The sequence below is a fragment of the Xiphophorus maculatus genome, chromosome 10 (genome assembly GCF_002775205.1).
Source record: "Xiphophorus maculatus strain JP 163 A chromosome 10, X_maculatus-5.0-male, whole genome shotgun sequence".
NCBI lineage: Eukaryota > Metazoa > Chordata > Actinopteri > Cyprinodontiformes > Poeciliidae > Xiphophorus > Xiphophorus maculatus.
In genome coordinates, this window is record NC_036452.1 from 15,766,906 (window position 1) to 15,793,901 (window position 26,996).

Sequence of the window (26,996 nt, forward strand, 5' to 3'; positions counted from 1 at the left end):
GGTCTGGCGTCTCATTTTCTTATATCATCTTATAGGTACTATATTATTATTATTATTATTTTGTATTTCTTTCCATTCCATTCTTTCCAATTGTCTAAAAAGGATAAATGTAGGTTTTTATTATCTGTAAGCCATAATCATTTAGAATAGCAGAACTAACTGTGTGAATTATATCACTCTATGTGTAATTAATCTGTGTGCTTTTTACTTTTTAAATTTCTAAGTGCTAAAATAAAGAAACTTTTTTATATATATATTATTTGAATTTATTGATATTTACATGTAGGGCATGTTACCCACATGTTTCCACTAATACTTTCATGAAAAAAAGTAATTTCTAGAATTTTATGTTAAATCAACAACTTATTAAAGTTTATTTTCTTACAGTCTCACAAAAAAACCCCAAACAAACAAAAAAAAAAACCTCGACCTTGGTGGTGGGGCCACTATTGTTGATGCACCCGAAATCACGCATTTCACTCGGACCGCCTTTGTGTTGAGTGCAGCCAGGCACTTCTCTGCATAATTGATAAACCTGTTCGGAAACTAAAACGAGCAACAAAAGTACCGCATTTTAAACTTCTGCCTAAACTGGCTTCTTTTTGCAAAACTTTAGACGTCTGAGGGAAATATGACTCACTGTAAACTTCTAAATTTGAATCTGAATTCTTGTTGAAACGTATCTAAAAAGGTGTTAAAATTAATAAAATCGCATTACTTCATCAGGCATATGGGTAAAATTGTTTCAGGTGTGACGAACCTATCCTGCTACCCGAACAAAATAATTCGCATAGTTGTAAAGATTGGTGTTCCCAAATTTCAAGTGGCGCGCTTGACTCTATCTCGCGAGATTACGGAGTCTTGTGTACTTTGTCAGGAGCAGCGCTCCGCCACCATTTCGCTGCGTAAAGTCTCCTCCCCGCGACCGCTACATTCTGCGCCGAAACCCAGTCTCTCCCGCTCCGGATTTTAACTTCTTCCCACAGTCCTAGGTGTACCTCGTTGGGTACCGAGAGCCAGTTTGGACTGCCGGCATCACGGATTGAGTACGATTTTGCGCGGATGACGACTCCTTCAGCGAGAATTTAGTAAAAGAAAATCAGTCGGAAATTTCAGGTAGGTGGGAACTTAAGATGGCGGCCTTGAGAGGGAGGGGGGCAAGGAGGAAGTAATGGGGGGACATAAGGGAGTGCTGAAACTAACGGCAGGACGTTACCAGAGTACGTTTGACCTAGTGGTGTGTTTTAAAGGAAATGAACTCACAATTTGTTTGCTTTGCACGACAGAATGCTTATATACAAAGTGGTACCACGAATGAAAGCAAGTGTAACGCTGTGTAACACAAGGAATTCCTATTTAAGTCATGATTTGGAGGGGAGGCGTTGTTAACCCCCTTGAGTCCCCCCACATGTTCATTGCAAAATTTATATGAAACTTTATAATGGCGTTTTATACCTTTCTCTTTTTCGGTTTAAAGAGATATTTCTCAATATTTAAAATTAAGTAAGTAAATAATAATTTCCTATAGAGGTTTGACCCCACGCAGTGACGTCACTTGCGATTCCCCACTCCCTCCCCCTTCTGTTTTACGTGCACAAGCGGGTTTTAATGTGACTTTTTTGGTGTTTTTTGTGTTGTAATTTATCAGATGTGTTGGTTTCAACGGGCTGTGTCAGAACCGGAGCATTACATAACAAACGACGAGAGGAAAGGGGCGCCTGCGCATTAAATGATCGCACCCTACTAACTCTTCAAGCTTTGCTAGTTAGCAGCTTGCTTTCTCTTTTTCGCGCAACACAACCCACTGTGTGTATTGTAGAGGCTAGCGTTAGCTAGCTAACCGGTAACGTTAGGCGTTCACTGTTTGTTTTTTGTTTTTTTATGGTGAAAGCTGCTCCGATCACTCTCGGACGGGAAGCAAAAGTCCGATTCATGAATCACATGATCGGCGGAACCGGTGCTTGCAGACATACCCGCTGGTTAAACGCGTTAGATTTTTATCAGGGTGGATCCGAGTACATGTGGCGACTAGAACTAGCCACAGCGAGGAAACATTACCCAAATTAAAGATTGAATGACTAGAGGCCCAGCTGCGCGCGCTGGACCACCGGCTTTTTTTTTTTTTTTTTTTTTTTTTTTTTTGCCCGTTGGAGAGAGCGTGTGCTGCAGGATTCCCAGTAGCTTCCTGTGGGCGACTGCAGCACGTTCAACTTGGAGCTGCTGCTCCGGTTTTTATTACTGCTGCAACATTACCCAGTGAAACACAGCCTCATACACTGAGCAGGAGCAAGGAGTTGTCCAGCTTAGCAGTACTGTTGCTCCTCTACTGACTTGACTGACCCTCCCTACACACACACACTGATACTTGTTTTGTTTTATCATTTCACTCTCTAATAAAGCTGCATAGGCCTTCAGGTGCCTCCAGAAAGTTTTGTAAAGGATGACCAAATGTGAGACACTAATAATCATAGTAATAGTTATGAAATATGTTTTTCTTTTTTCTCCAAATCCCATTTTTCCCTTCTGAGTTAACGTAAACAAAGATCAAATTAATTGGGTTACATTTTTAATATTAAATGAGGTTGTACAGCTCTTTACGCTGTCAGTTATATATATATATTGTTTTGTTAAAGAACAAGTATGATGCATGTTTATTCTGTGAGTAAAGCTACAGTCCTTTTTTTAAAGTTACACTATGTGATAAAAGGTGTTGAGGTCAAAAATCCATTATAATGACCCTGTGTTCCATACACTTTAATGGCCAGAGGTGTATAAAATCCAGCTCCTGAGCACCCTAAAAGTTTCTGTAAACCTTTGTAAAATAAGGAGTCACACTTAGGAAATCAGTCACAGTACAATGGTAGAGTGCTAGCTGTGCAATAAGTCCAGTCAGGAAATTTAAATTCTGGTAAGATATTCTTTAGTCAGCTTTTAGTAGTATATGGAAACAGACATGGAAGTGATTAGGAATGACAACAACTCTGCCACTAAGCAATAAACCACGTAAAATCACAAAATGTGACATGGTGTGCAGAGGTTTCCAGTGTTCTCCAGGTCTGTAGCTACAGACATTCAAACTTTGTGTGGTCTTTATATTAGTTCAAGAACAGTGGACATAGAGCTTCATTGACATAGGTTTCAATGTCTGAACAGGTACACTGAAGCCCAACATCACCAAACGCAAGGCACACTGTCAGATGCAGTTGTGTAAAAGACGCCACCAATGGACTGTGGAGTAATAAATCGTACCTCTGTCTGGCAATTCAGTGGACGAGTCTGGGTTTGGCAGTTGCTAGGATACTGATGCTTGCATTGTGTCAAGTGCAAAGTTTGGTGCAGGGGGGACTGTCTTCTTTTTTTTGAGTTGCTCTTTACTTCTCATGAAAGGAACGCTTAACGCTTCAACATACCAACACTTTTTGGTATGTTTTTTTCTGAGATATAGAGATGCAAAAGTTATTCTAACAGAGAAACCCAGAGTTTGTGAACTGACTGCAGCAACATTCCCTAAGTGCTTGGGTGGATGGACCTAAAAGAATGAGGACAATCAGCCATATTACCTCCAGCTGCTCAGCTGAGTCCTGTCAGTTTTGATACAGAATGTTGCAGAGAGAGTTTTCCCATGAAAAGTCTCTCCAGGTGTAGTAACTAACGGAGAAAGACTGTTTTCAAAGCTTAGAGACATTCCTTTTCAGCATTCTCAATATAAATTTCTTTATGCCATTACTGTTTAACATCGTCACTATGACCCGTGTTTGTTAATACAGTGCTTGTGTACATCTTTGCGTACTCTTTCAAACCTTACCTGAGTTATATTTTTTATGTTCATATCAGAAAGTGAAACTTGTATTGATTCATTACAGATAGAGAGGGATATTTCAAGGCTTTATTTCTTCTATTTTTGATAATTGTTTACAGATGATTAAAACACCCATAATTCAGTGTCTCAAACAATTAGAGTGTTACATATGCCCAACAAAAACTGGATATTTCAAACAAATGAACTTCTGAAATGTGTGATAATTTCTGTGCACTGAATACTTGGTTGGGCTCCTTTTGTATGAATTACTGCGTCAATTTGGCACATCATTGATGCTCATTTATAGATCCATGACAGTGATTTATTTTAAATGTTAATTTATACTAATTTAAACAACCATGGCTTGCAGCTAAAGAAATCTAGAAGTCAGATTCTCAGAAAAGACCAATAAAAAGAAAGATTTCCGCAAATCATGGGAAAGATTGCTGACTTAACATTTTTTCAGCAGGCAGCCATTGACGCTCTCGGAAAGGAAAACAATACTGTGCAGGCCCTGTACTGTGAAGTCAAATTTTTCCCAGTTGGAAATGCATCAAGAACAGCCCCTGAAGTTGTAATTCCAATACGCTCCAGTACAAAAAATGTATCATAGCCCCCCACCCCCTCCATTCCCGTTTAATTAGAAACATGTCACAGAGTAAAAGTGGCGAAAGCAAAATATTGTTTCACAAGAGTTGTTAATTGTGAAATGCAGTTGATCATTTAATATTTTTTTTCTTTTCCCCACTTCCTCAGAACATGTGGAAGGGAGCCTAATTTCAGCATCCTGGAAGTAGAAAGCACAGAAGACCTGTGTCTCACACCACAGACAGGTAAGACGTTGCTTTGTAAACACACCCAATCTGATCAAACGGTTTTTAATCTCTTCTCACAGAAACGTCTCAAAACGTCCACAGAATCAAATGTTGTCTGAGGGTGGCTCCAGGTTTATGATGGAATGTTTTGTTTGTGTTCAAACTGCATAACGATGATACCTGCTGAATAACAGGGTGTGAGTTTGTGTTGCTCAACACAGACTTGAGCCGCCTGCCTTGGAAAGAAACGGGGTGAGGACTGCCGGTAGATATTGCAGGGTTATCACACAGTTGGACTTCTAGTTACTTAAATACATTCAGGCAAATGGCTAAAATGACTCGGACAGATAGTAAATATTCAAAAGACAATGTAAAGTATGAATTGTAATGCCTTTTGAAGTACTTTAAGTACTAAATATGGTATTCTTGTGAGTAATTTAGTCTATTGGAGAACATTAGGGAGCAAACATCATCATGGAGATCAAGAAACACAGCAGACGAGATAGAGAGAAAGTTGTGGAGAAGTTTCAACCGGTGCTAGGTGATTAATTAGCATAGCCAGTAGCCACAGGATACTGTTCAGTCTTGAGCTTTTTAATGTATAAAATTGGCATCATAATCGCAACATCAGCATGTGTGAAACTGTGATGCTGTGGTAACTTGAATTCAGTATTTGGTAGATCTTTATATTTCAAGTATTCCCACACTGCATCCCAGTAACAGTATGTTGGATGAACACTCGATTCCCTATCTGATGTTGATTTCATTGGCCAAGACGCTGAAACTCTTTCAGATTGACTGTGTTATCTTTCTGAAGAATAAGGAAAAAACTTGGGTTTATTTCAAAATGAACATAAAATATTAATTAAAAATATCACAGTTTAATTTTATTCTAATATTGTGCAACAATAGGTTAGTCAACATTTGAAAATGTAAAGAGCATGACACAACTGCAAGCCGACCAAAACATAGCCGCCCACCTGAACTAAGCAGCCATTCAATGAGTGTATTAATCAGAGAAGCATATCGGAGGCCTATTCTAACTCTGGAGGAGTTGCAGAGATTCACAACTTAAGTGGGAGAATCTGTTGACAGAGCAACTATTAGTTGTGCACTCTATAAACCTGAGCTTCTGCGAGTGAGTGGCGAAAAAAAATCAAGTCATATTAGGAAAAAAAGTCCTTAGAAGTTTGGTTTGCTGTCTGCCACAAGCCTTGTATGGCTGCAGACATGTTGTCTGGTGTGGTCTGGTGAGATGAAACCAAAATTAACACGACACCAGTCTTAAAGCACTAATGTCACAGTGAAATGTCGTAGAGGCAGAATCAATGAAGCTGGTCAGAGTTGATGGGAAGTCAGACGGAGCTAAATGCAGGAGTACCTTAGAAGAAAACCTCAGAGGCTGCAAAAAAACTATCCAGGAGATAACAACCCTAAACATAAAGCCAGAAATAAAATACGATGACTCTGTGAAATCAGAATCTGATCAAGAATGCGCTGATGTGAAAATGTGGGCCAATATCTGATGTTAATATTCCTGTGTCATCTGATAACTGATATTTACCAATATATCTTTATTATTTCCCTTGCCTTTCAACATTATAAAAATCTCCACACCACACACATCGCCTCTCTACTTTAGTTAACGCCTCCAAATCCTGTGCTGCATCACTATAACTGTTGCAAGACTAAACAAATGCCACATGACCAAACACAAACAACTATAAGATGGAAATGAATATCGGCACATTTTTGCATATCAGATTGATGTGATATCTAAAAAAAAATGACTTGCATTGGTTAAAACTGATGTCAATTCTGATATGTTGTGCATCCCTAACTCTAGTGTTCAAAGATGCACTCCATGCAGTCTGGCTGAGCTTCCACTATTTCCATAGAGATATGTGCTCTTAAATGAAATTACTATTAGAGAATGATCTTTAAAGATTTGCCACTGTAATTACAGCAAAGCATGGTTCTTCAAAATGTGGACTACAGGAGCTGAATACAATTTCACACCGCACTTCAAGATTGTTTTTTTTCCGTATAAACAATCAGAAGCAACATCATTCGCCACGTTTGTGCACACAAACAAGGAATTTGACTTCAGTTCCACATTGCTCTCTTCATAGTTATTAATAAAACATAACTATGAAGAGAGTTATATAATTATTTTATTGTATAATAATATTCAGTAAAATTTTGTAGCCATCCTTTTCCTTTCACTTCACAATTCTACTCTCTATGTTGTCATTCTCATTCAATCCCAATAAGCTAAATTTATTCTTGTGGTTGTAGATGTGAGAAGGGCATATGGATACTTTTACAAGTCATTGTATATGAGTGGTTCATTACCAGCCTTCTGCAAAACTCTATGGCATTTGAGGATTTGTGATGCAATCATCAGAATCTGGTCTCTTTGAACAAGAACACACCCAAGACCATGCATGATAGTGGATCGTTAGGCACCAGGGTTGGGGGGAATCACTGATCTCATCATTCAGACAAATTTTTCTGACGTCTCAATGTCTCTACTCTCCATAGGGGCAGTGTGTGGTCGGAGCAGCTCAGAGGAAAGAAGATCTGGAGAGGAGGCGGAGCGGCAGCTCGCCTCCCCGGCTGTGGATGTGCTGGGTGCCAACCCCCAGGCTGCACAGAATGTGGCTGGGGAGTCGCCGCGGCATGTCCCGCAGCCGGTCGCAGCTGCCCACCGCCCGGTCCCTCCGTTCACAAATCCGTCCGCAGTGCCGTTGTCGGACTGCAGCAACTCCACGTACCCCAGCATGGAGAACGCACCCACGAACACTTTGCCTGGGACTCTCCCAAGCAGCAACGTTAAGGCCATCATTTCACAGGAGGTCCTTTCTGAGGAGGCCGCGTCTGGGACACAAAGACTTCCCACTCCCACTCATCCTCCTCTCACATCACAGATTAACAGCACAGTGGAAGAGCATCAATACGGGTCACAAACTATTAAAGAGAAAAGCCTCACAAATAGTCAGGAATACCAGATCCAGCCACCTCAACAAGGTCCTGGGGCTGTGGTTGTTACAGAGTTCAAATCAGAGACTGGAACAAATGTGGAAATTACCAGAGAAAATATTCTCCTGCAACCCCAATCTCAAATCTGTTTCACAGTCGCTTCCTCTGCTGGTTCCCAGTCAAGTGTTGGATTTAAAGTCCAGGAGCTGCCGGTTCACACAGTTCCTCACAGCCACAAAACTCTGTCAGGGGTTGCAGAGTCAGTGGGAAGTGGACAGGACTCAAAATCTCAACTCCAAACTAAACAAACTGACCTATCAGAAACAAAACCTAGAGCAGTCGGAGAGATTTCACACGATGCAGTGGAGACGAGGAAAACAAACTCTCTGGATTCAGTCAAGACATTTCTCCACTCTGAAACACAACCTCATCTTTTGTCAAAGGCCGGACAGTCCGCACCTGGAAGAGAAACCTCAGTGTCCTTCTGTGTCGCCCCGGAAGCGGCTCCACAGAACGCAGGGGATGAACCGACTGATGCCACCGCCAACATGCTGCCAGAGTTCTCCTCTTTAAAGGAGAGTTCCTCGACTCCCCCTGCAGGGTCATCGCTGCCTGACACAAGTCTAGTGGTCTCTCTGCAGGCAGGAACGCCTCATACCTCAGATCAAGTCCCCTCAACCGAGACGTCACTGATCGCTGAGATTCTGCGCTCCAGCGAGGCTCAAGAAATTGTGGTGGTCAGGGACAGTGGTGACTGGTCCAATGTGCACCTGAATCAGAATTACCTCCTGCAGCGGGAAGACGGCACCGTCTGTCAGGCTGCCATCGTCAACCAGCTTTCAGCGGGGGAACCGAAGTTGTATGGAGATGACATCCAGGCTGGGGTGGAGCTCCACTCCCAGCCGGTGGAGGTGTACGAGTTCTGCAGTCTGGTGGAGGAGGTCGCCGAGGAAACCATCTGCGTTGGAGGTGGCGGGCAGATACCTCACTCGCCAGGATACGAGGTGAACCTGTTCAACGCGCTACTGGAAAATGCAGAAGAGGACCTCGAGCCTTCTATTCACACAGTTGCGCAAGCCGACACCATCATCATCTCCCAGGAGGCGCTGGCATCGCCTAGTGATGATGCTCATAACCCGATGGGACAGCATTTAGTGCTAAAATCTAACCAAACTGTAGAAGTGGCACACACAAGCAAGGTCTGCTTAGTTCAAGTAGCTGCTGTTACATCTGACTCGTTCGCCATTGAGGAGGCCGACGTCACTACGCAAACTGGGACGCATTGTTCACAGACCAGTTCGGCAGACGTGGGTTTAACGCAGATGAGCGATTCCGCAGCAGTTCAAACAGTTTCACTGCCACAGGAAGCGCTTCTATCGTCAGTAGGTCCAAGCGGGGAACCGGAAATGTCCTCTGCTGTTTCGGTGCGTGTTTCCAGCACTACAAGTCAGACCCCAGGATTTGCTGTCGTAAATGCGGTCAAGCCTGAGTTCTGCGTTTCTTCTCGAGAAGGAACTAGAATGAGTCTGTCTCTGACTCCATCTGTTCAGAACGTTGTAGTGTCCACAGAATCCAAACCAGAGGCATTCTGCACCACTTACTCCTCTGCTGTTATAAATCCAAAGCTGCTCCTCTTAAAGCCAGGAGAGACTCCTCTCCTGAAGCATCCACCCTCCCTTCAGGCAAAGGTGTCCCAGCAGCAGAATGTGGATGGTGCCCACATCGCTCTGTCTGGCACAGTGTCTAAGGAGTGCCTTCCCCAACCTGTTTTAGCTGCCGATTCTCCGTTTGTGTCTACAGCTCTTAGCGTTCACAAAGATCAGACGCCGTGCTCTGTGCATAAAACATCAACGGCAACAATTCCTGTTAAAGCTCAGCAGACTTCATCAGTCCGCCCTACAGCTTCAACCAGCAAATCAGAGGCCTTAACTTTTACCGAAAAGTCAACAAAAGAGACAGATACCCTTCCGCAGGATGTCTCGGCACCCCAACCCGTCACACCTCAAACCTTCGTCATGCTTTCAGCTGCTGAAGAGAGGGACGAAACTGAGACGGCATCTACCAATCCCAACGACTCCAACAGCTACCCCGACGATGCAGAAGACGAGAGCGAGGATATGGACCAAGATCAGGACGAACAAGCAAGTGACATCCAAGAGGGCGAGTTGGGCCAGGTCAGCAGCGCTGAAGAAGACAGCGATGATGAAGCAGACCCTGACAGGAGTGAGATGACGACTCCCAGCTCTACACACAAGGTACTTCAACTGAAAATCACACCATGATGTGGGCTTGATTAAACTATGCCTGGGTAGTGCAGTCATTTACAAAAGTAAAATACACTCTTTAAATTTTAAAGTTGTACATATCTGGACATATTCAAAAAATATCTGTCCTGTATCAGGTTTTAAAACTTCTTAAAAACTAATATCAGGTGTACAAAACCACACAATTTCCATTTCCTGTTGTAGTTATTTAATAAATAAAAATGGAACAAAAATAGAAAAGCTGTTTGGCGAATCAAAGTTCACCCTTTCGATATCCATAACATTTAAATTAAGCATCAAGTTCAGCTTATTATTCAAAAAGGTTAAAAAATGTTTTCTGTCTTGGGAATCTCAACAGTTTGCTTCAGCTCATTGATTTGCAGCATTTACTCCTGGATGAGCATGTAGTGACGGCAGACAATCGCTTGCACTGAGTCAACTTTACAGCAATCCCTCATACTCGGCATGCAGTGGAGAGGAAAATCTCCACTTTAACAGGAAGAAAACTGCAACAGAAGCTGGATCGCTGTTTGGCAGTGGGGTGGATGGATGATGCTTTGGGCAGCCATAACATGAAGCTGTCAAACTGTTTGCAGGACAATGATTCCAACCACAGCAACAGATCTACAACATAATAAGTGAAAAAGAAAAGTGGAGACCCCACATTGGTTGAAATGCTATGGTGTGACCCCAAGAGCTGGGAGAATATCTGCAAATCTCAGTGGGCTAAAGCTAGCTATTAAATCATAGGGTGCACTTAGTTTTTCTACACAAAGCTTTTTCAATTTGGCTTCATTATAAGGAAATTACAGTATTGTCTGTCATTCATTTTGTATTCTTGATTAGATTTAAGATGAGTATCAGTAAATTATCCGTTAATGCAAAATTTCACATGAGTTATGTTCATTAAAGCATCTTTTCAGTCGAAGCTGGCTTCCTTTTGTTTTCGGCTGATGTTCAACGTTCTCCGGTTTTACTTGTAGGTCTAATATTTATCCCATCATAGAACCTGGAGGAATAAAAATGTTCTCTTTTTATCTAATAACAAAGCTTTGGAGTGTAACATTGTGATCATGTTTTCCACTGTCTTCCTCCTGCATGTAGTCCATCAATGCAACTCATGGTATAGTGTCGGTTTTATGTAGCTCCTTTTAAGTTGGCTGCATGCTCAAGCCATGTGTGTTTTCCAGCATGAAGAGAGCAGGGCTGACACACAGGCACTGTTCCTTAAGGTAAGCGGTGGTTGTCAGAGAACCACATAGGCTCATGCTCACAGGACATTCAGTTTGGGTCACTTTTAACACAAATGGGCATCTTTGGTTTTAGTTTTCTTTTTCTTGCATGAGGATGACCACAAAAGATCTATGATTGGCAGTATAATGGTGTTTTCTAGTAAATTTGATTATTTTGATGAGCTCAGATAATTTTAGTAAATCAATTTATGTAGTTAAACCTATAGTATATAAAGTAAACACACACAGACTGGTGTGTTTCGATAAGACCAAAAAGATTTCTACGATTGAAATGTTATGTAATGAGCCAGGTGATCTGGAGGAAGACTACTGACTTGACCGTTGTTATTGATGTTCATGTCCTGAGCCTTCAAAATGCTGCATATAAGAATATTAATGGATGCTTTTCTGTGTTGGTGGGTCTGATCTTGACAATACCCCACTCTTGCTCTTCGTAGTTCAGGTCAGGGGAGTTTGCTAGCCAGTCAAACATATCATGGTCATCAAAGCAAGTTTTGGTATACGTGGCAGTTTGGAAAGGTACCAAGCCCTTGAGGAAAATGAAGCTCATCAGTCAAGGGAAACATGAAGCGCTCTAAAATTTCCTGTGATTATTTTTCTTTGTTGCTTTTGTACCTTTTCCCACTGCACTTTTTCCTTCCACCTAACGTCTCGGTGATATGTTTGGATACTGCAATCTGAGTGGCTAACTCTTTAACCATTTGCCTTCTTTGGCTTATCCTGTAGGTGTATAGTATAAGTGGTAGTTGGAAAACTGTCAAGTCAGCAGTCTTCTCTTAGTTGAAAGATTTTGTGTTTTCATTAGCTATAAGACATATTTATCAAAATGAAATGTATGGGGTTTTTTCCCTTTTCTCTCTCTCTTTTTTTTTTCTTTTTTTTTTTTTTTTTTTTTTACAAATTACTGAAAAGAAATATTATCTACACAGATAATTAATAAATCACAGAAATAAATGCACTTTATTCTTTGATGGAGTGTGTTCACCTCTGCTTTTGCATTCATCTCTTTTTCACATTAAGATAAAATTGTCCTCAACCGTCTGTCTCGGCCCTCAGGTGCGCCAGTGGATCTCAGATAGAGTCGCGGTCAGTTCGTCTCCCTCCTCACCGTCCGCCTCCACTTCCTTCCACTGCCCCTCATCCACTCCTGATTGGACGACACCTCAACGGGAGAAGAGCTCGCCTCTCAGGGGTCCCCATGGCAAGTTTGTTTCTCCTTCCTCTGTGGGCTACAGTTCCTCTTCTTCGCCGCCAGACCAGACCACACCCCATCGTTCCCGTGGAGATCGGCACGCTGACATGGCAGAGCTGGCAAAACATGTGAGTAAGATGTATAGAACACAATTTGGCTTTATCTCACCAAAAATAAACATGATTTGGCACAAAACATTCCATTTGCATCTTTAAGCAAATCAAAGTAATTGCAGATTAAAGGAATATTTTCCTTCTTCTTTTTTTTGTTGATACATTAGCTGTGGTATTTCTAACAGGAACGTGGTTGAGTTTTGTTCTTGGCCCAAAGACTTTGTGGCAAAACAACCAGGAAGTTGATCACTGAAAAAGGGGAAACTAAAAGGAAATAAATACCCAGAACAATGGAGCTGGCTGTGGTTAGAGCCTGGAAAAACCATTATGAAAGAAGAAACGTGCAGAATATATCTTTACAGTTATTGCAGTTGTTACAAGTTTTGTTACAAACAATACTGTACTCTAAATTGTGTAAATGGGGGGTGAAAGGGACTAAAATGCTGACCTCATCATCATTGTTGTCAAAGCCAAATGTTCTGTGTTGAAGGGGGAAAAATCCTCGTTACTGTGTCATTCACCTGGGAGTTTAGGGGTAGAGGGTAATGAAACCCCACGCTATTAAAAGCTAGTATTATGAAACCAAACCAATGTAAGTCGAATTTGCAGCTGAAAAGCCCCAAACATGCACATGAATGGCCATAATTGTGGCCTTTCCATACATTTAAACTGTCTAGACAACTAAATTTTAAATCCTTTTGCCTGGGAATAATTTTCACGAAAGCGTAATTTCAACGACTGACTAAAAAGTGTTTGTACGCTGTAGGAAGCAGACATTGAACATCGAACCCAGGCTCTAAAGAAAGAAGGTTTCTGGTCAACGAAGCGTCTCTCCCGTCTGCCGGAGCCGCAGCGGACCAAAGTTCACTGGGATTACCTGTGTGAGGAGATGCAGTGGCTCTCTGCTGACTTCGCTCAAGAGAGACGGTGGAAGAGAGGTGTGGCCAGAAAGGTAAGTATCGGTTCCAAACAGAACTACAATTGGTACATTTTAGTATGACAAATGAATAGGGACGCATCTCTGATGTACACGTTAAATATTTTAGACATGTTCTACTGATGTATTGCTAGGTGGTGCGAATGGTGATGCGACATCATGAGGAGCTCAGGCAAAAGGAAGAGAAAGCCAAGAGAGACGAGCACGCCAAAATCAGAAGAGTGGCCGCTTCTATCGCCAAGGAAGTCCGGGCGTTCTGGAGCAACGTTGAGAAGGTCAAAAACATCCCTGCTGCATTTTAAACTTAAAAATCGGCTCAGTTAGTCAGAAGCATAGCTGTCATGACTGATTCAGTGACAACATTTAATTTAGCATATTGTCACCTTCCTGAAATAATCACCCAAATAATTTTTTGCCCAAAGTTATTTTGGGGGGGAAAAAAATCATCACTCCTTTACTGTCAAAAGATGATTTAGGCAAAATTGACTTAGGAAGGGACAATATGCTATGAGAATGTATATATCTTTATACATTTCTTGGCTCGGTCCTTCTCATATCTGCTATATTTTTAATTTTAAAACAAAAGTTGCCTCAAGATATTTTACTGCCAGCATTTTTGCTCAGTTCAGTTCAGCAGTGATCAAACTCTAGAAAAAAACTGGCTACGGTCCAGGTTGATCCGATATAAATTATTCCATATAAACCAAATGCAGATCAGACCAGCTACTTTTAATCCAGTTATAGTTGTTATATTATTGCAGTTTTACAGTAATTGTTGGCCTCTATGTCTGTTGTCTTGCCACTTACTAGTTTTCAGATCCAGTTCTTAGTTAAGCTGTTCTGTAAAATATGAAACATATAATTCCCATCTTTTTATTTGAAAGAAAATCATTTTAAATCTGACAGAAGTATGGATTACTTTTGGGCTTAACTGTTTGCATATGCAATTAGTTTTTAGTCAGTGATATCAAATAAACAGACATGTTGTAAAGGGGGTGATGTTTTGATTTTTGTGTTTAAAGGTGGTACAGTTCAAACAGCAGTCGAGACTGGAGGAAAAGCGCAAGAAGGCTTTGGACCTTCAGCTTGACTTCATTGTTGGCCAGACTGAGAAATACTCTGACCTCCTCAGCAAGTCGCTGGCGAGGCCGGTGGACACCGATGTATTGCCGCAGAAATCTCTGCCACCTCCTGTTGACGAAGACGGTAGGCTGTCCCTTTGTCAACATGGGTAAAGAGCGCTTTTAGAGCCGACTCATTGGATCAGACAGGGATGTTGTCATAGCAACACGCCATTGGCAGGTCATTCAGGGATACAAAAAGTGTTTCATAGAAACAAAAAGCTGTTCACACTGCCAAGCTCGCTGCAACTTTGAGTTATGTAGAAATGCGACTAATGCCGAGTGGCCCCCAGTCAGGCCTGATTCGGGCTTGTCAGACCTGCCAGACTTCTTCTTCTTCTTCTTCTGGTTATCAATGGCATCTGATTACAGAAGGTCGGAGAGCATACGTTTCCACTGCAGCGAGTTAATGGCTTCCTAAGAGCATTCTCTGTCTTTAAAACACAAAGCAAAAACAAAGCTCTTTATGGATGCTTTTCCATAAAGCATACCCAGAACAGGTGATTTAGAGTGCATCAGTTCTGGATCTGCTGCAGTTCTGCTCATACAAGTAAGGAAGTACATTTCATTTGCGTTACAACTTCTCTGAATGTTACACATATATTTGTGTTTCCATTTGAACCTTACCCATTCAATACATTGTAATATTATAGAAAAGTCCATTTATTTCAGGAACTTTATCACCAAGTGAAGCACTTAATTACACACAGGCATGTGTTTGAGAGCCTTTATTTCTGTTTGTTATGATAATTTACTGTTAATAAAAACATAACATAAAATATAAATTAAAATATCACATCAGACCAATGAAAAACATTTTTAATACAGAAATGTGGGCATACCTGCTTAAAGGTGTGTCGATTCTCTAGAGGGACTTTTAATCTGACAAGACTCATTGGAACACATCATAGTCTATGGAATGAGAGTGCAGATTATAATCACTGTGTAGATTATCACTTTGCTTGTCCATTTTAGGTGTGTATTTTTATTACTATTCTTTCTGTTAAAACTTGTATTTTCCTTGTAATCATAAAGTTGGTTTTTAGTGGTTAAAATTTCGTGTCTATATAAAAAAAATCGTGGACATTTTGAAAATGTCATATTACAGCTACAAACCTATTAGTGGGATTTTATGTGACAGACAAGAACACCCCAGGAAGTAAAAGGAAGACAATACATTTTTTGTTTTTTTAAGAAATAAAAATATTAAAATTATGGCCCTCATTTGCATGCAACCCCATTAACTTCAGGGTTTCTGTAGGATCATAAAAATGGTAATTTTCCAACTTTCCCACAAATATGCAGAACCATTTAGGTCCTGTTATTTATTTATTTATTTTTTTATTTGGTCAGGAAATTTAAATCAAAAGATTTGCTACCCGATCCATAGTTGGTTTCTTCATCATGAACGTTTGTATGTTTAATGAGGCTTTGGGGAGAAAAAAAATTGTTTAATAATTGGTCAAAACACGTCTTCATTCAGTGTAATGAAGCTTACTGCATATTTTTAAAAAGTCATTAAACAAAGGTGTAATAAAACACCTGCAAAATATTTAGTTATATTTAACTTATCTAAATTAGAACACGTTATTAATATTCGTATTTTCATGCAATTTCTTCAGGTACTCTTGGTTTTGCAATAAAACAAGCTCTTTTTTAACTTCTCCTTCTGCAGACAGAGACTTTGAGCCTCCCTGTGAAGAGGAGGATGATGAAGAGACCATAGAGGTGGAGGAGCAGCAAGAAGGCAACGATGCGGCGAGCCATCAGAGGGAGATCGAGCTCCTAAAGGAGGAGAGCATGCTGCCCCTGGACCAGCTTCTCAGCACGCTCAAACTGCCTCCCCCACAGGTAGCCCAAGCAAATGGCTATGGAAACGCTTTCACAGAGCAGAACAATGAGCAGACATTAAGTCTATTTTAAATGTTTATAATTTTTTTTTTTTTTTTTTTTAGGAAAAAGTACATTTCTGCTTCAGGTTAGCTTATTAAGCTGGTTTATGAGAGCCTCTTTCACACAGAATGACATCTGCCAAGAAGTCACCTAGAGTCAGAGAACCGGTTACGAGGGTTTAGTCTGGAATTTGTTTGAATTTAAAGAAATCATGCACTTGAAAGTGGGTTACTTTTCTACTAGTAGTTCAAGTTTGTTGCATGTCTTGATTCAAAATTGAAAGATTAATGAATATTTGCAAACACTAAGCTGCGTGTCTTGCTGGGATATGCTACAGGTATTGTTTTTTTCAGGCCAAGCCTCATTGAAATCCTAAGTAATGAAAAGGTTCTGTTACAAGTCTGGATTTTACTGATGAAGGAAAACGGCATGTGCTGGCTGAGGTGTATTTCTTTGTAGTGTGAAGTTTTGTTTGCTTTGGGAGCTGTTTGCTCCTGTTGTAAAATGTCTTATTTCAGTTGCACAACACTAACACAGCAGGGTGCCTAATGATCACTCAATTAGATTGTGCTCTGAGACTTATAAAGTATGCAGTGGAGCTCTTGCAAGTTAGAGTTTTAGTGTCTGCACGTCTCTGTAAATTTGCATGTTTATTCTCCTCCTTTCACATCATAACTGTTGAGCTCATAAAGAGCTTTATAGCTGAAATAATCAAAAGACTAATTTTTTAAAGAGATTTTTTTAAAGACTAATAGATGTAACTGTTGAAATAAGAGGCAACCAGATATTCCTCCTTCTTCAGAAAGGCTTGTTCATGAGTTAGGAGCATCAGACTTCAAGTGGGAGTCACTCATCAAGCGTTCACAATAATATATATGCTGAAAAATGGAACTTTAAAAGTTTATGTTTAAATGATGTTAAATTAATTGAATGTACAGTTAGATTCAATATTATTCATACTCCTGATTGACTAAAAGTTAAAGTAATTTTACCAACATGTTTCTTCTGATTTGAGGCAATTGCAGCGTTTTGTGGTTCTGTCAAAGTCCCGACTTGAACCTGAGCTAAAGATTAGAGTGATGGCATAGAGGCCTTCCAATCTGAAAGACCTGATTTTTATCACCAGTTTTCTGTAACATCACCATCTTTCATAGCAGTTTCACAAACTGTCATAACTATGAGCTAAATTTTAGCTAGTAACAACCAGTCATGCTCTCTATGCCAACAGCATGCTTTAGAAAGCTTCTTCAAGGGCATTATGATGCTTCAAATGCTTACAAAATTCAAGAATGTCAAAGTTGTTTCAGTATGAAAACAGGCAGTTTTAGCCTAATACAAGATTTTCAAATAAGAACCAACTAAGAACAAGCTTCTTGGTTGGATGAAAGGGCAATGAGCCTTACTGTTAGAAAAACCTTTTCAAATCATGTTTGATGCCTTTTGATTATCTTTTTCTAAAACATGTGAGCCCCTTCCTCTGCTTTTTGCTCTTCATTTGGAGCTCCATCTAACTGAGCATGAATTTCTGAGATGAATATGTTGGGTTAACGACACCTTTGTTCTGTCTAGGTTTTATGATACAAACATTAGACCTGAACATATTGAAGTGTAATAGACATGCTCATAAAGGATTACAGCTCTTAAGTTTTACAACATTGAACTTTCCTACAACTTTCAGTGTGAGGTATGAGTTTTTAAATTGCTCAGTTTAACCACATTGCAGCTGTAACTGAATATAGAGGAAGTTTGTGCCAGTTTTGTGGGTTTTGTTATTGTTGTTGTTGTTGTTTTTGGCTAAGTAATCACCAAATCTTTGGAAAACTTAGGAATCTGGCTCAGAGGAAGAATGCTCAAACGAATCTTCTTTATCGGCGGAGGAGGATGAAGATGGAGAATTCACTGCCAATGAGGAGGACGGTAAGATTAATTTAAGATAGTGCAAGACTACAACCACTTTTTGTGTATTTTCTACACTTTAACACTTTAGATAAGGAGAAATAATACCAAAGCTTTTCTGTTGGAATAAAATAATGATGTTTCATCTCACCTCGTGTTCAGCTGAGGATGAAGAAGACACCATAGCAGCTCAGGAGAAGGTGGAAGGAAACATCAACCATGCTGAAGAACTTGATGACCTAGCGAAAGAAGGTAGTTTTTTTCCCTCCTTCATACTTTTATTAAAAAAAAAAACAAAAAAAACTTTTAATTGCTTATGTTTGTATTTTTTGCACTAATTTAGCCTGTTTCACAGCTCCACCATGACCTAGATAACTCCTCCTGCCTGCTTCATGTGTTGTTTACATCAAAATTACTTAGAATTTTAGTGTTTTGCAAATGGATCCAAGCCTTTTTTCTTTTACATTTTGTGATATTGTGATACTATGTAGCAGACCAACACAAAGTAACTCGTATTATTGATCTGTAGAGAAAATGATACCTGATTTTAGATTTTTCTTAGATCAAAAATGAAAACATGAAAACAGAAAAAGTGAAACGTTGACAAACTTGTCCTCACATGAGTTCGGTCAGAAAGAAGAGTTATTTTAAAAACAAGAGTGGGTAAAAATTTCAGACTGTGGGCAGGACGACTCCCGGCAATACTTGCTTCAAAAAGAAACTCTTCAAAGTATTGATTAGAAGCAAATAAAAAGTACAAGCCATACTTTTCAGATTTTTATCTGCATAAATATTGAGAGCTGTATGTTTTTGTTTATCACACAAAATCCCAATCAATGCATAAAACTTTGCATTTGTAATCTTAACAAATTGAGAGAAGAGTTAAGGAGAATGGCTTAGGGAAAAATAAAATTTATTTTGTAAGGAACTTTATTTCAAGTCTCGTTATGAAGAAGAACAAATAACTCCAACCCGACTTGTTTCTGGTTCTCTTCCAGGCGACATGAGTCTGGAAGAGCTTCTGGAGAAGTACAAAGGAGCGTACGCTTCTGACTTTGAGGCTCCTTCTGCTTCTGCCTCCAAAGCCAGCTCCGATTCTGAGGTGTCTGGGGATGAGGAGGTGGAGAATGAGGAAGATGAGAGTGATGTGGAAAGCAACACGTCATCCTCGGGTATCAGCACTCCCTGCGAATCAGGAATTATTTATTAGCTCTTTTTTTTTTTTTTTGCTAATTTGAAAGTTTTAAAAACTTTTTGTCATTAATTTGTTGCATCTTTCTGATGCACTTCTTTCAGACTCCCCTAACGACAGTGCAGATGACGACTCAGAGAAAGATGTAGAGGAGAGTGACGAAGAGGAGGAGGAGGATGAGTTTGGAGATGAGGGGATGGAGCTTTTGCTGAAGGAGGGAGACCACAGCCCACCTTCCTCCAGCTTGCAGCCAAAGAAAGAGATCAGCCACATTGCTGCAACGGCGGAGAGCCTGCAGCCTAAAGGCTACACTCTGGCAACAACCAAGGTCGGTTGCTGCAACATTGACTACTCAATCTTCTGATCTAGAGATGCACCAATCATCATTTCTGTAGGTCGGCTACCAATTTGACTGTATTCCAAAGTCTCCTTTAAAACCTAAAATAGAAGAAAAAATGTAAACAGTATTTACTATAATTCGTTTTTCATGCCTTTTGGCTCCAGGTGTTGTTTAATTACGCTTGTATAACATTTCCAAATCCACAATATTCTTCAAGTTGAAAGCCTTAAAGCGTAAACAATATGTAGCTTTATTACATAAATCCTTCCTGTTATCTGCTAAAAGTCATATTCTCTCTTGTAGCCTACTTTCTACAACCTCAGACATGTTGTAAAAAGTAGATTATTTTTAAATAATAGTTCTTCCTTAGACTACATTTTTAAACCTGTCAGTATTACCTATAATGGCTAATTTTGACTTCCACACTCAATAACAGTTTTCAAAGTGAGATATGTTAAGTGTTACGACCTAGTAATTCTTAAGGATGACCTAAAGGGGATCGTTTTTTCGGCTGTTTTTTTTTCTCTTTCCTTTCTTTTTTTGAGTTCCTGCCTGGCTGGTCACCAGTCAGGCTTGGATAATCTGAAAATGGTCCGATTCTGGTCACCAGTCTGCTTTTCTGTGCATCTTCGTTCTAACCCTATTCACATCTGGATCATTACTTTCTCATATTTTTCCTTTCTGAAGGTAAAGACCCCCATCCCATTCCTCCTTCATGGAACACTGCGGGAATACCAACACATCGGACTGGACTGGTTGGTCACCATGTACGAGAAGAAGCTCAATGGGATTCTGGCTGATGAAATGGGCCTGGGGAAAACCATTCAAACCATCGCTCTGTTAGCCCACCTGGCCTGTGAAAAAGGTAACGGGCCATATTTATTTATTCCTCAAGCCTGTTTTTAAAATCCCTCTCTATGTACATGTGCTTTTACTTTCCTTCAACCAGTTTTTTTTCTTCTTCTTTAGGGAACTGGGGTCCCCACCTCATCATTGTCCCCACCAGTGTGATGCTGAACTGGGAGATGGAGCTAAAGCGCTGGTGTCCAGGGTTTAAGATCCTCACCTACTTTGGAAGCCAGAAGGAGAGGAAGCTGAAGAGACAGGTGATGTTTCTCTGCTTTATTGGGTTTGTCTGCAGCTTTTCTTTTATTGGGCGCATGGTGGCATCATGTATGACGTAGGGCTAAAATATTGAGAGCATGTAGCCGAATTGTAGCCTAGATTACACCCTTATAATACCATGAGGCAGCAGCGACCAATCCATAACCTTTGAAAAGTATTCATGTCAATTGAACATTTCCACATTTTGTTGCATTACAGCCACAGACTTCAATATATCTTCCTAGAATTTCAATGTGGAAAACACAAAATAGTGCATAATTTTGAAGTAGGCGGCAAATTATGATTGTTGGATTGTATGATAAAAATATCAAAATGGTGGCTTGCGAGAGTTGGGAATAATTTTGTAGTTTAGGGATACTGAATACATATTCCCACCATAGATCTTTGAAAACAATGCATCCTTCTTTTTAATATGCACTACTTTGTGTTGGTCCTTTTAAAGCCTCTTGTTTTAAAACCTAAACTGCTTGAGTTAATTATCTTCTCAATAGTTAACAGGCTGATATCAAATGTCTAATTTTTAAATAAATTATTTTACATTACATCTTTAGCCGCTTTTACGTATATTTATCCTTAAATCTGCCATAACAAAAAAGGATAACGGTTCCGAGATTTTTTTAGAACCTTGCCAGTGGAAAAATGAGGACAGCTCACTTTTTATTCTCCAATTCTTTTCATAGGGCTGGACGAAACCCAATGCTTTCCACGTCTGCATCACGTCGTACAAGCTGGTGCTGCAAGATCACCAGGCCTTCAGGCGAAAGTCCTGGCGCTATCTGATCCTCGATGAGGCTCAGAACATCAAGAACTTTAAGTCCCAGCGTTGGCAGAGTCTGCTGAACTTCAACAGGTCTGTAGATTCTGTCAAACCTTGCTTGGTATGTTTGGAATATTTTACCTCTGTTATTGCTATTATGAAAGAGCGCTACTCGTATATCAGATCTGCTATTGTTCTAAACATTAAATGGCTGCAATTATTTTAATGAGCCAGTGGTGCTCTCTGGTAGTCCCATTTTTTTGTCTGTAAGGTGACAGTTGTGAATTGATTCTTTTACCGCAGTTTTTTAATTGCAAGAGTAATACTATTGAGTCAAAACTGCCGATGTTCTGGTGCTTTATTTTTCTGTTCTTCTTGGTAATATGATATTTTTACGGCTCATTTCATGAGTACTTCCAAAATCCAGGCTTGTCGTGATCTGCAGAAAGACATCAGACTCTTGCATGTCCCGTCACACTGTGATCCGTCCTGACTCTTAATCATTCAGCTGAAAGTTGAGCTGGACTGCTTAGTTTGAAGTTCATTTGTCACAGGGTTCTATCTGTGTCTGTCGCTGCCCTCTGGTGGCTTAAAATGAATAGGAACAAAATGTAAACTTACAGAAGCGCATTTTAACTTTGTACTTCTACAATATAGTTTTCTTTTAAACTTGAGGGAATACTCAAGTGCTTTGATTCATCTAGTTTATATAAATTTAAATCACTTACAAATACAAAATACTGAAGGAATGTCTGTTTCAATTTTCTTCCCACTTAAAATAAAAATTTTATTACATGTAGAAGAAAATAGCACTATTTTGGATTTAATTTTTTTTAAATTCATTGTTAAACTGAAAATCATTGTTGTCATTATAACTAAAATTAAACTTTTGTGTCATAAAAGACGGAATATGTTTGTCATAATTTTAATAGACGAAATGAATAATGCAGCTGTTGACCTTTTTTCTGTGCTGAACCAACTCTATCCGGGCTGCAAAGATGTTTCATTATGAGACTTTTGGCTGGAGGTATGCCAATGTGCATTTCACTGGAGAATCGTCTGCAAAGATATATGAAGCGGAAGGATAAGTTGGATTCAGGCTGCTGGACTATATTCCAGCTAAAATTACCAAAAGAGAGGAGTTTTTTTTGTTGTTGTTCAGTAAACTAGAGATGTACTAATATGGATTTTCCTGAATTTTTCTTTTTCTTTGAGGTCTGACCTGCTGATTCAGCTTTTTTTTTTTAAAAAAAGGTCCATAATACACAAAAGTAAAAATGCATCAATCAGAATTTGTGCTGTTGCTAAAACTTTTTTAACCATTTTTGACCACTTTCTAAAAACTATAATGTAAGATGTAAGAACTTTGAAAATGTATATTTTCTTTTCCAAGCATCCAGCATTAGGATTAAGAGTAGTTTCTTTTAAGCACTGTTATTTACTGGAATTATTTTAATGTTATGTCTAAAGAAAATGTCTAATTTCTAAAGAAATCGCACAAGTGAGATTTCCAAAGGGCCGTCATCATTTTCTGTTACATGATAGACAGAGGTTGAAAGGTCAAAAGGTTAGAACAGATCTACTTTGCTGTATATTGTTCAGCCTTCCTATTATCTGCTGAAAGTCTTGCTCTCTGAATTAGGGGATTTTGAGTTACCGACTGTCCACTCTTGCTAGATTTAATTGTCTTCATGTTTGCTGGCTGAGTCTTTATCCTGACCTCGCTTCTACCATCTCTCCATCACAGCCACCGCCGACTGCTGCTGACAGGAACTCCCTTGCAGAACAGCCTGATGGAGCTGTGGTCGCTCATGCACTTCCTCATGCCTCACGTCTTCCAGTCCCACCGGGAGTTCAAGGAGTGGTTCTCCAACCCGCTGACAGGAATGATCGAGGGCAGTCAGGAGTACAACGAGGGCCTGGTCAAGAGGCTTCACAAGGTGCTGAGGCCGTTCCTGCTCAGGAGGATCAAGGCCGACGTCGAGAAGCAGATGCCGAAAAAATACGAGCACGTGGTTCGCTGCCGCCTCTCCAAACGGCAGAGGTTTCTCTACGACGACTTCATGGCACAAGCCTCGTGAGTTCCTGAAAGATCAGAAAAATATTTAGTGTCTTAAAATATTCACACCACTTGAACTTTTATTTCACAGATTTTATGTGATACACTACTACAAAATAGTGTTTAATTTTAGAGTGAAATGATCTCAGCTCTGACTAGTTGTCCTCCTGGAAAATGAACCTGCAGCCTTCTCTCTGATCCATAGGACACGGGAAACGCTGGCCAGCGGTCACTTCATGTCCGTCATCAACATCCTCATGCAGCTCCGCAAAGTGTGCAACCACCCCAACTTGTTTGACCCTCGACCCATCCAGTCGCCCTTCATCACGCAGCCCATTGTCTTCCGTACTGCCTCCCTGGTGCAGGAAGCTTTGGAGATTTCTCCTCTGAAGGTTAGCATGGATGGACGCTTAACAAAACTTTTATTTGCTGCTCAAATGAGCTGTGAAAGGATGGCAATTTTTTATTTATTTTTTTTCTGTTTTAACTTTCCAGCGCTGTGACCTTTCTTCATTTGATCTTGTCGGTTTGGAGCACCATGTCACCCGTTACCAGGCGGACGTCTTCCTGCCGCTCCACAGAGTCAGCCGCCAGCTTATACAGGAGATTACAGAGTCCCCTGAACCACCGCCGAGACCCAAACCGGTCCGCATGAAGGTCAACAGGTACGTGCTGCAGCCAAGATTATTATTATTATTATAAGGCAAATGCAAAATAGGAGCGATAGGCAAGTTATGTATGAACGTGGAAGAGAAAGAGAACTGTATACAAACCAGGGGTTTATTGAAGAAAAGTATCCAGTAGTTCTTCAAAGAAATAGACTAAACTTGGCCAGTTTGTCAGATGGATTTATTAATAAACATACTTTATTATATTTTGCCGCCAGGCATCCTAAAAATAATGACTGTGATAACATGAATAATTCATACTTGATATTTTCTCTGTTTTGACATTTTTCTGACATAGTGAGTCAGAAACATTTTAAAGTCCTTCCACTGGCTCCCTGCAACTCAGAAAACAGACTTTAAAATATTTCTGTTAGTCTATAAATTACTGAACAGCTTAGCACCAGAATACATAAAGGATTGTTTGTTGTTGTATCAACCCTTCAGATCACTCAGGTCTTCTGGTTCCGGTCTGTTCTGCCGAACCAGAACCAAATATGGAGAAGCAGCATTCAGCTTCTATGCACCATAAATCTGGACCAAACTTCTGGAAAACTGCAAAACAGCCGAAACAGTGAAGGCTTTAAGTCAAGTCTAAAAAACAAAGTAGTAAAATGGAACATAGATCAAAATATTTATTGCTTGATGATTTTAATGATGGCATTTCACAAAATGTAATGTTTATTGCTTGTTTCATAATTAGTGACTGTGTTATGTTTTTAGAATTTAAAGCACGTTGAACTGCCTTGTTTTTGAAATGTGCTACACAAATAAACTTATTAAACATTTTAGTGAGAGCTTCCAGAGGCAGACCTTCATGAAGTTGGTTCTGAGCTTTCACGTATGGAGCAGTGTTAATTTTGCCACACACTTTAGTTTAAAATAAAATATAGTCTTAGTCACAATCTGGTCTTTTGTCGTCGTTTTCTAATCGACTAAATCTCACGAAACCTTCTTCTGCTGAATTTCTGTTAACGAGTGTTTTTCTGAATGGTTGATGTGGTGTTATTTTAGGATGTTCCAGCCACCTCCTAAAGGAGATAATCGACCCGTTCTGCTGATGAACAAACCCACCTGCTCCGTTCCACCTGCAGCCCAGACCCCCAAACCTTCTCCTGTCTCTGAAGCCGCTCCGGCTCCTGCTCCACCTCCTACTCCTGTTGTTCAGCAAGGTCGGTGCAAAAAAAAAAGAAGAAAAACATTTAAAAAATAACTCTTCGTAAATCTTAGTTTATTTTTAAATTCGCATGCTCACTGTTTCTTATGTCTTCCAGTGGTGTGTTCAGTGGTGCCCACAGCTCCAACTCGCCCTCCGATTCATCCCGGTCCTCAAACCGCAGTGAGGTCCAGCGCGCCGAAGCCAATACTGACCGTACGGCCTCCCGGTGCGCCCAGTGCAGCCAGTATACCGGCCCATCCCAGTCCGGCTCCCAGCAGCATCATGCCACAGAGGGTTTTACTCAGCCCCGATATGCAAGCAAGGTTGCCATGTAAGTGTGTTAACTTTAGGGAAAGTACTTGAGGGGTTATCACTCTCTAAAACTCACATTCATTATCAGCTAGTAAAAATAAAATAGGGATTTCAGTGCAGCAGCCTGGTGTTACGCTAAAATATCTGCTCTCAAGTAAAAGAATAAACTAACATTAGTCTTGTTTTTCTATCCCAGCCGGTGAGGTGGTGAGCATCGCACAGCTGGCCTCGTTGGCAGGACGACCAGTGTCATCGAGCCAGGGCAGCAAACCCGTCACCTTCCAGCTTCAAGGCAACAAACTGACTCTGTCTGGAGCGCAGATCCACCAGGTCCCAGCGGCCGGCCCACGCCCAGTTCAAGGTTGTCTGAAACATTTACACAACTATACAGTTTAAATGACGTCGTGGAGGATCTCAATCTGCGGTAGTTAAACCTGGCGTGAGACCAGATTTAGTGTTTGCTACAAATGATGGAAACATGTCTCGGGCGTTTAAAATTGGATTTATTGAGATCCTTGGATCAAACTGACTCTAAATCATGTGTAACAACTGACTTATTTAAATAACTAATTTCACTCGTAGTGAAGAATCTGTTTACATACTAAGCTGTACGCTGCACTTCAAAAAAGTACGAATTATATATTTTTAGGGTATGTATTAGAAAAACAAACTGAAAATCTAATAATTTGCTAAAAATTATAGGGAGAAATATGCTTAATGTTGCTTCATTATGTCGACCTGTGGATCGACTAATCTGACATAAGAGAAATTAAAGATGAGAAAACAAAAAAAGTTAAACCATCTTTCCCAAATCCACCATGATGGTCATGGAGCTCACTCAGTCATGGCTTTTTCTGGACATTAGTAGGTTTCTGCTGCACCGGATGCATGTTCAGAAATGTTGACCTTACAATGTTAATTCTTAAGGAGATTAATTGCATCTAATGACAGAATCCAGCTGGAAGAGGCTTCATATGAGCAGAATGATCAGAAAACATTACTATTATGAGAGACTAGCATGATGTTTTGAGAAAGATGCTGTATTTTGGCTAAAGTAAATTTTTCTAAATAATAAAAATTAACTGGACAGTTAATTGAGCAAAAGAGAATAGAGAATTGAAA

General features: G+C 40.1%; 1 protein-coding gene across 1 annotated transcript in view; it reads left to right on the plus strand.

The window, feature by feature from the left end:
* The first annotated feature begins 893 nt into the window (after nucleotides 1-893).
* srcap (Snf2 related CREBBP activator protein) overlaps nucleotides 894-26,996 on the plus strand; it is a 37,748-nt gene continuing 11,645 nt past the window's right edge. The window contains exons 1-21 of the mRNA XM_023341002.1: nucleotides 894-1,116; nucleotides 4,556-4,632; nucleotides 7,159-9,851; nucleotides 12,170-12,433; nucleotides 13,185-13,370; nucleotides 13,490-13,630; nucleotides 14,378-14,561; nucleotides 16,152-16,327; nucleotides 18,196-18,286; nucleotides 18,428-18,517; nucleotides 19,264-19,437; nucleotides 19,562-19,785; nucleotides 20,485-20,662; nucleotides 20,767-20,903; nucleotides 21,603-21,772; nucleotides 23,427-23,756; nucleotides 23,944-24,130; nucleotides 24,234-24,403; nucleotides 25,418-25,575; nucleotides 25,678-25,893; nucleotides 26,071-26,235. Of these exons, the coding sequence (XP_023196770.1) occupies nucleotides 7,398-9,851; nucleotides 12,170-12,433; nucleotides 13,185-13,370; nucleotides 13,490-13,630; nucleotides 14,378-14,561; nucleotides 16,152-16,327; nucleotides 18,196-18,286; nucleotides 18,428-18,517; nucleotides 19,264-19,437; nucleotides 19,562-19,785; nucleotides 20,485-20,662; nucleotides 20,767-20,903; nucleotides 21,603-21,772; nucleotides 23,427-23,756; nucleotides 23,944-24,130; nucleotides 24,234-24,403; nucleotides 25,418-25,575; nucleotides 25,678-25,893; nucleotides 26,071-26,235 (5,695 nt within the window). The 5' untranslated portion in view covers nucleotides 894-1,116; nucleotides 4,556-4,632; nucleotides 7,159-7,397. The remainder of the gene's footprint in view (nucleotides 1,117-4,555; nucleotides 4,633-7,158; nucleotides 9,852-12,169; nucleotides 12,434-13,184; nucleotides 13,371-13,489; nucleotides 13,631-14,377; nucleotides 14,562-16,151; nucleotides 16,328-18,195; nucleotides 18,287-18,427; nucleotides 18,518-19,263; nucleotides 19,438-19,561; nucleotides 19,786-20,484; nucleotides 20,663-20,766; nucleotides 20,904-21,602; nucleotides 21,773-23,426; nucleotides 23,757-23,943; nucleotides 24,131-24,233; nucleotides 24,404-25,417; nucleotides 25,576-25,677; nucleotides 25,894-26,070; nucleotides 26,236-26,996) is intronic.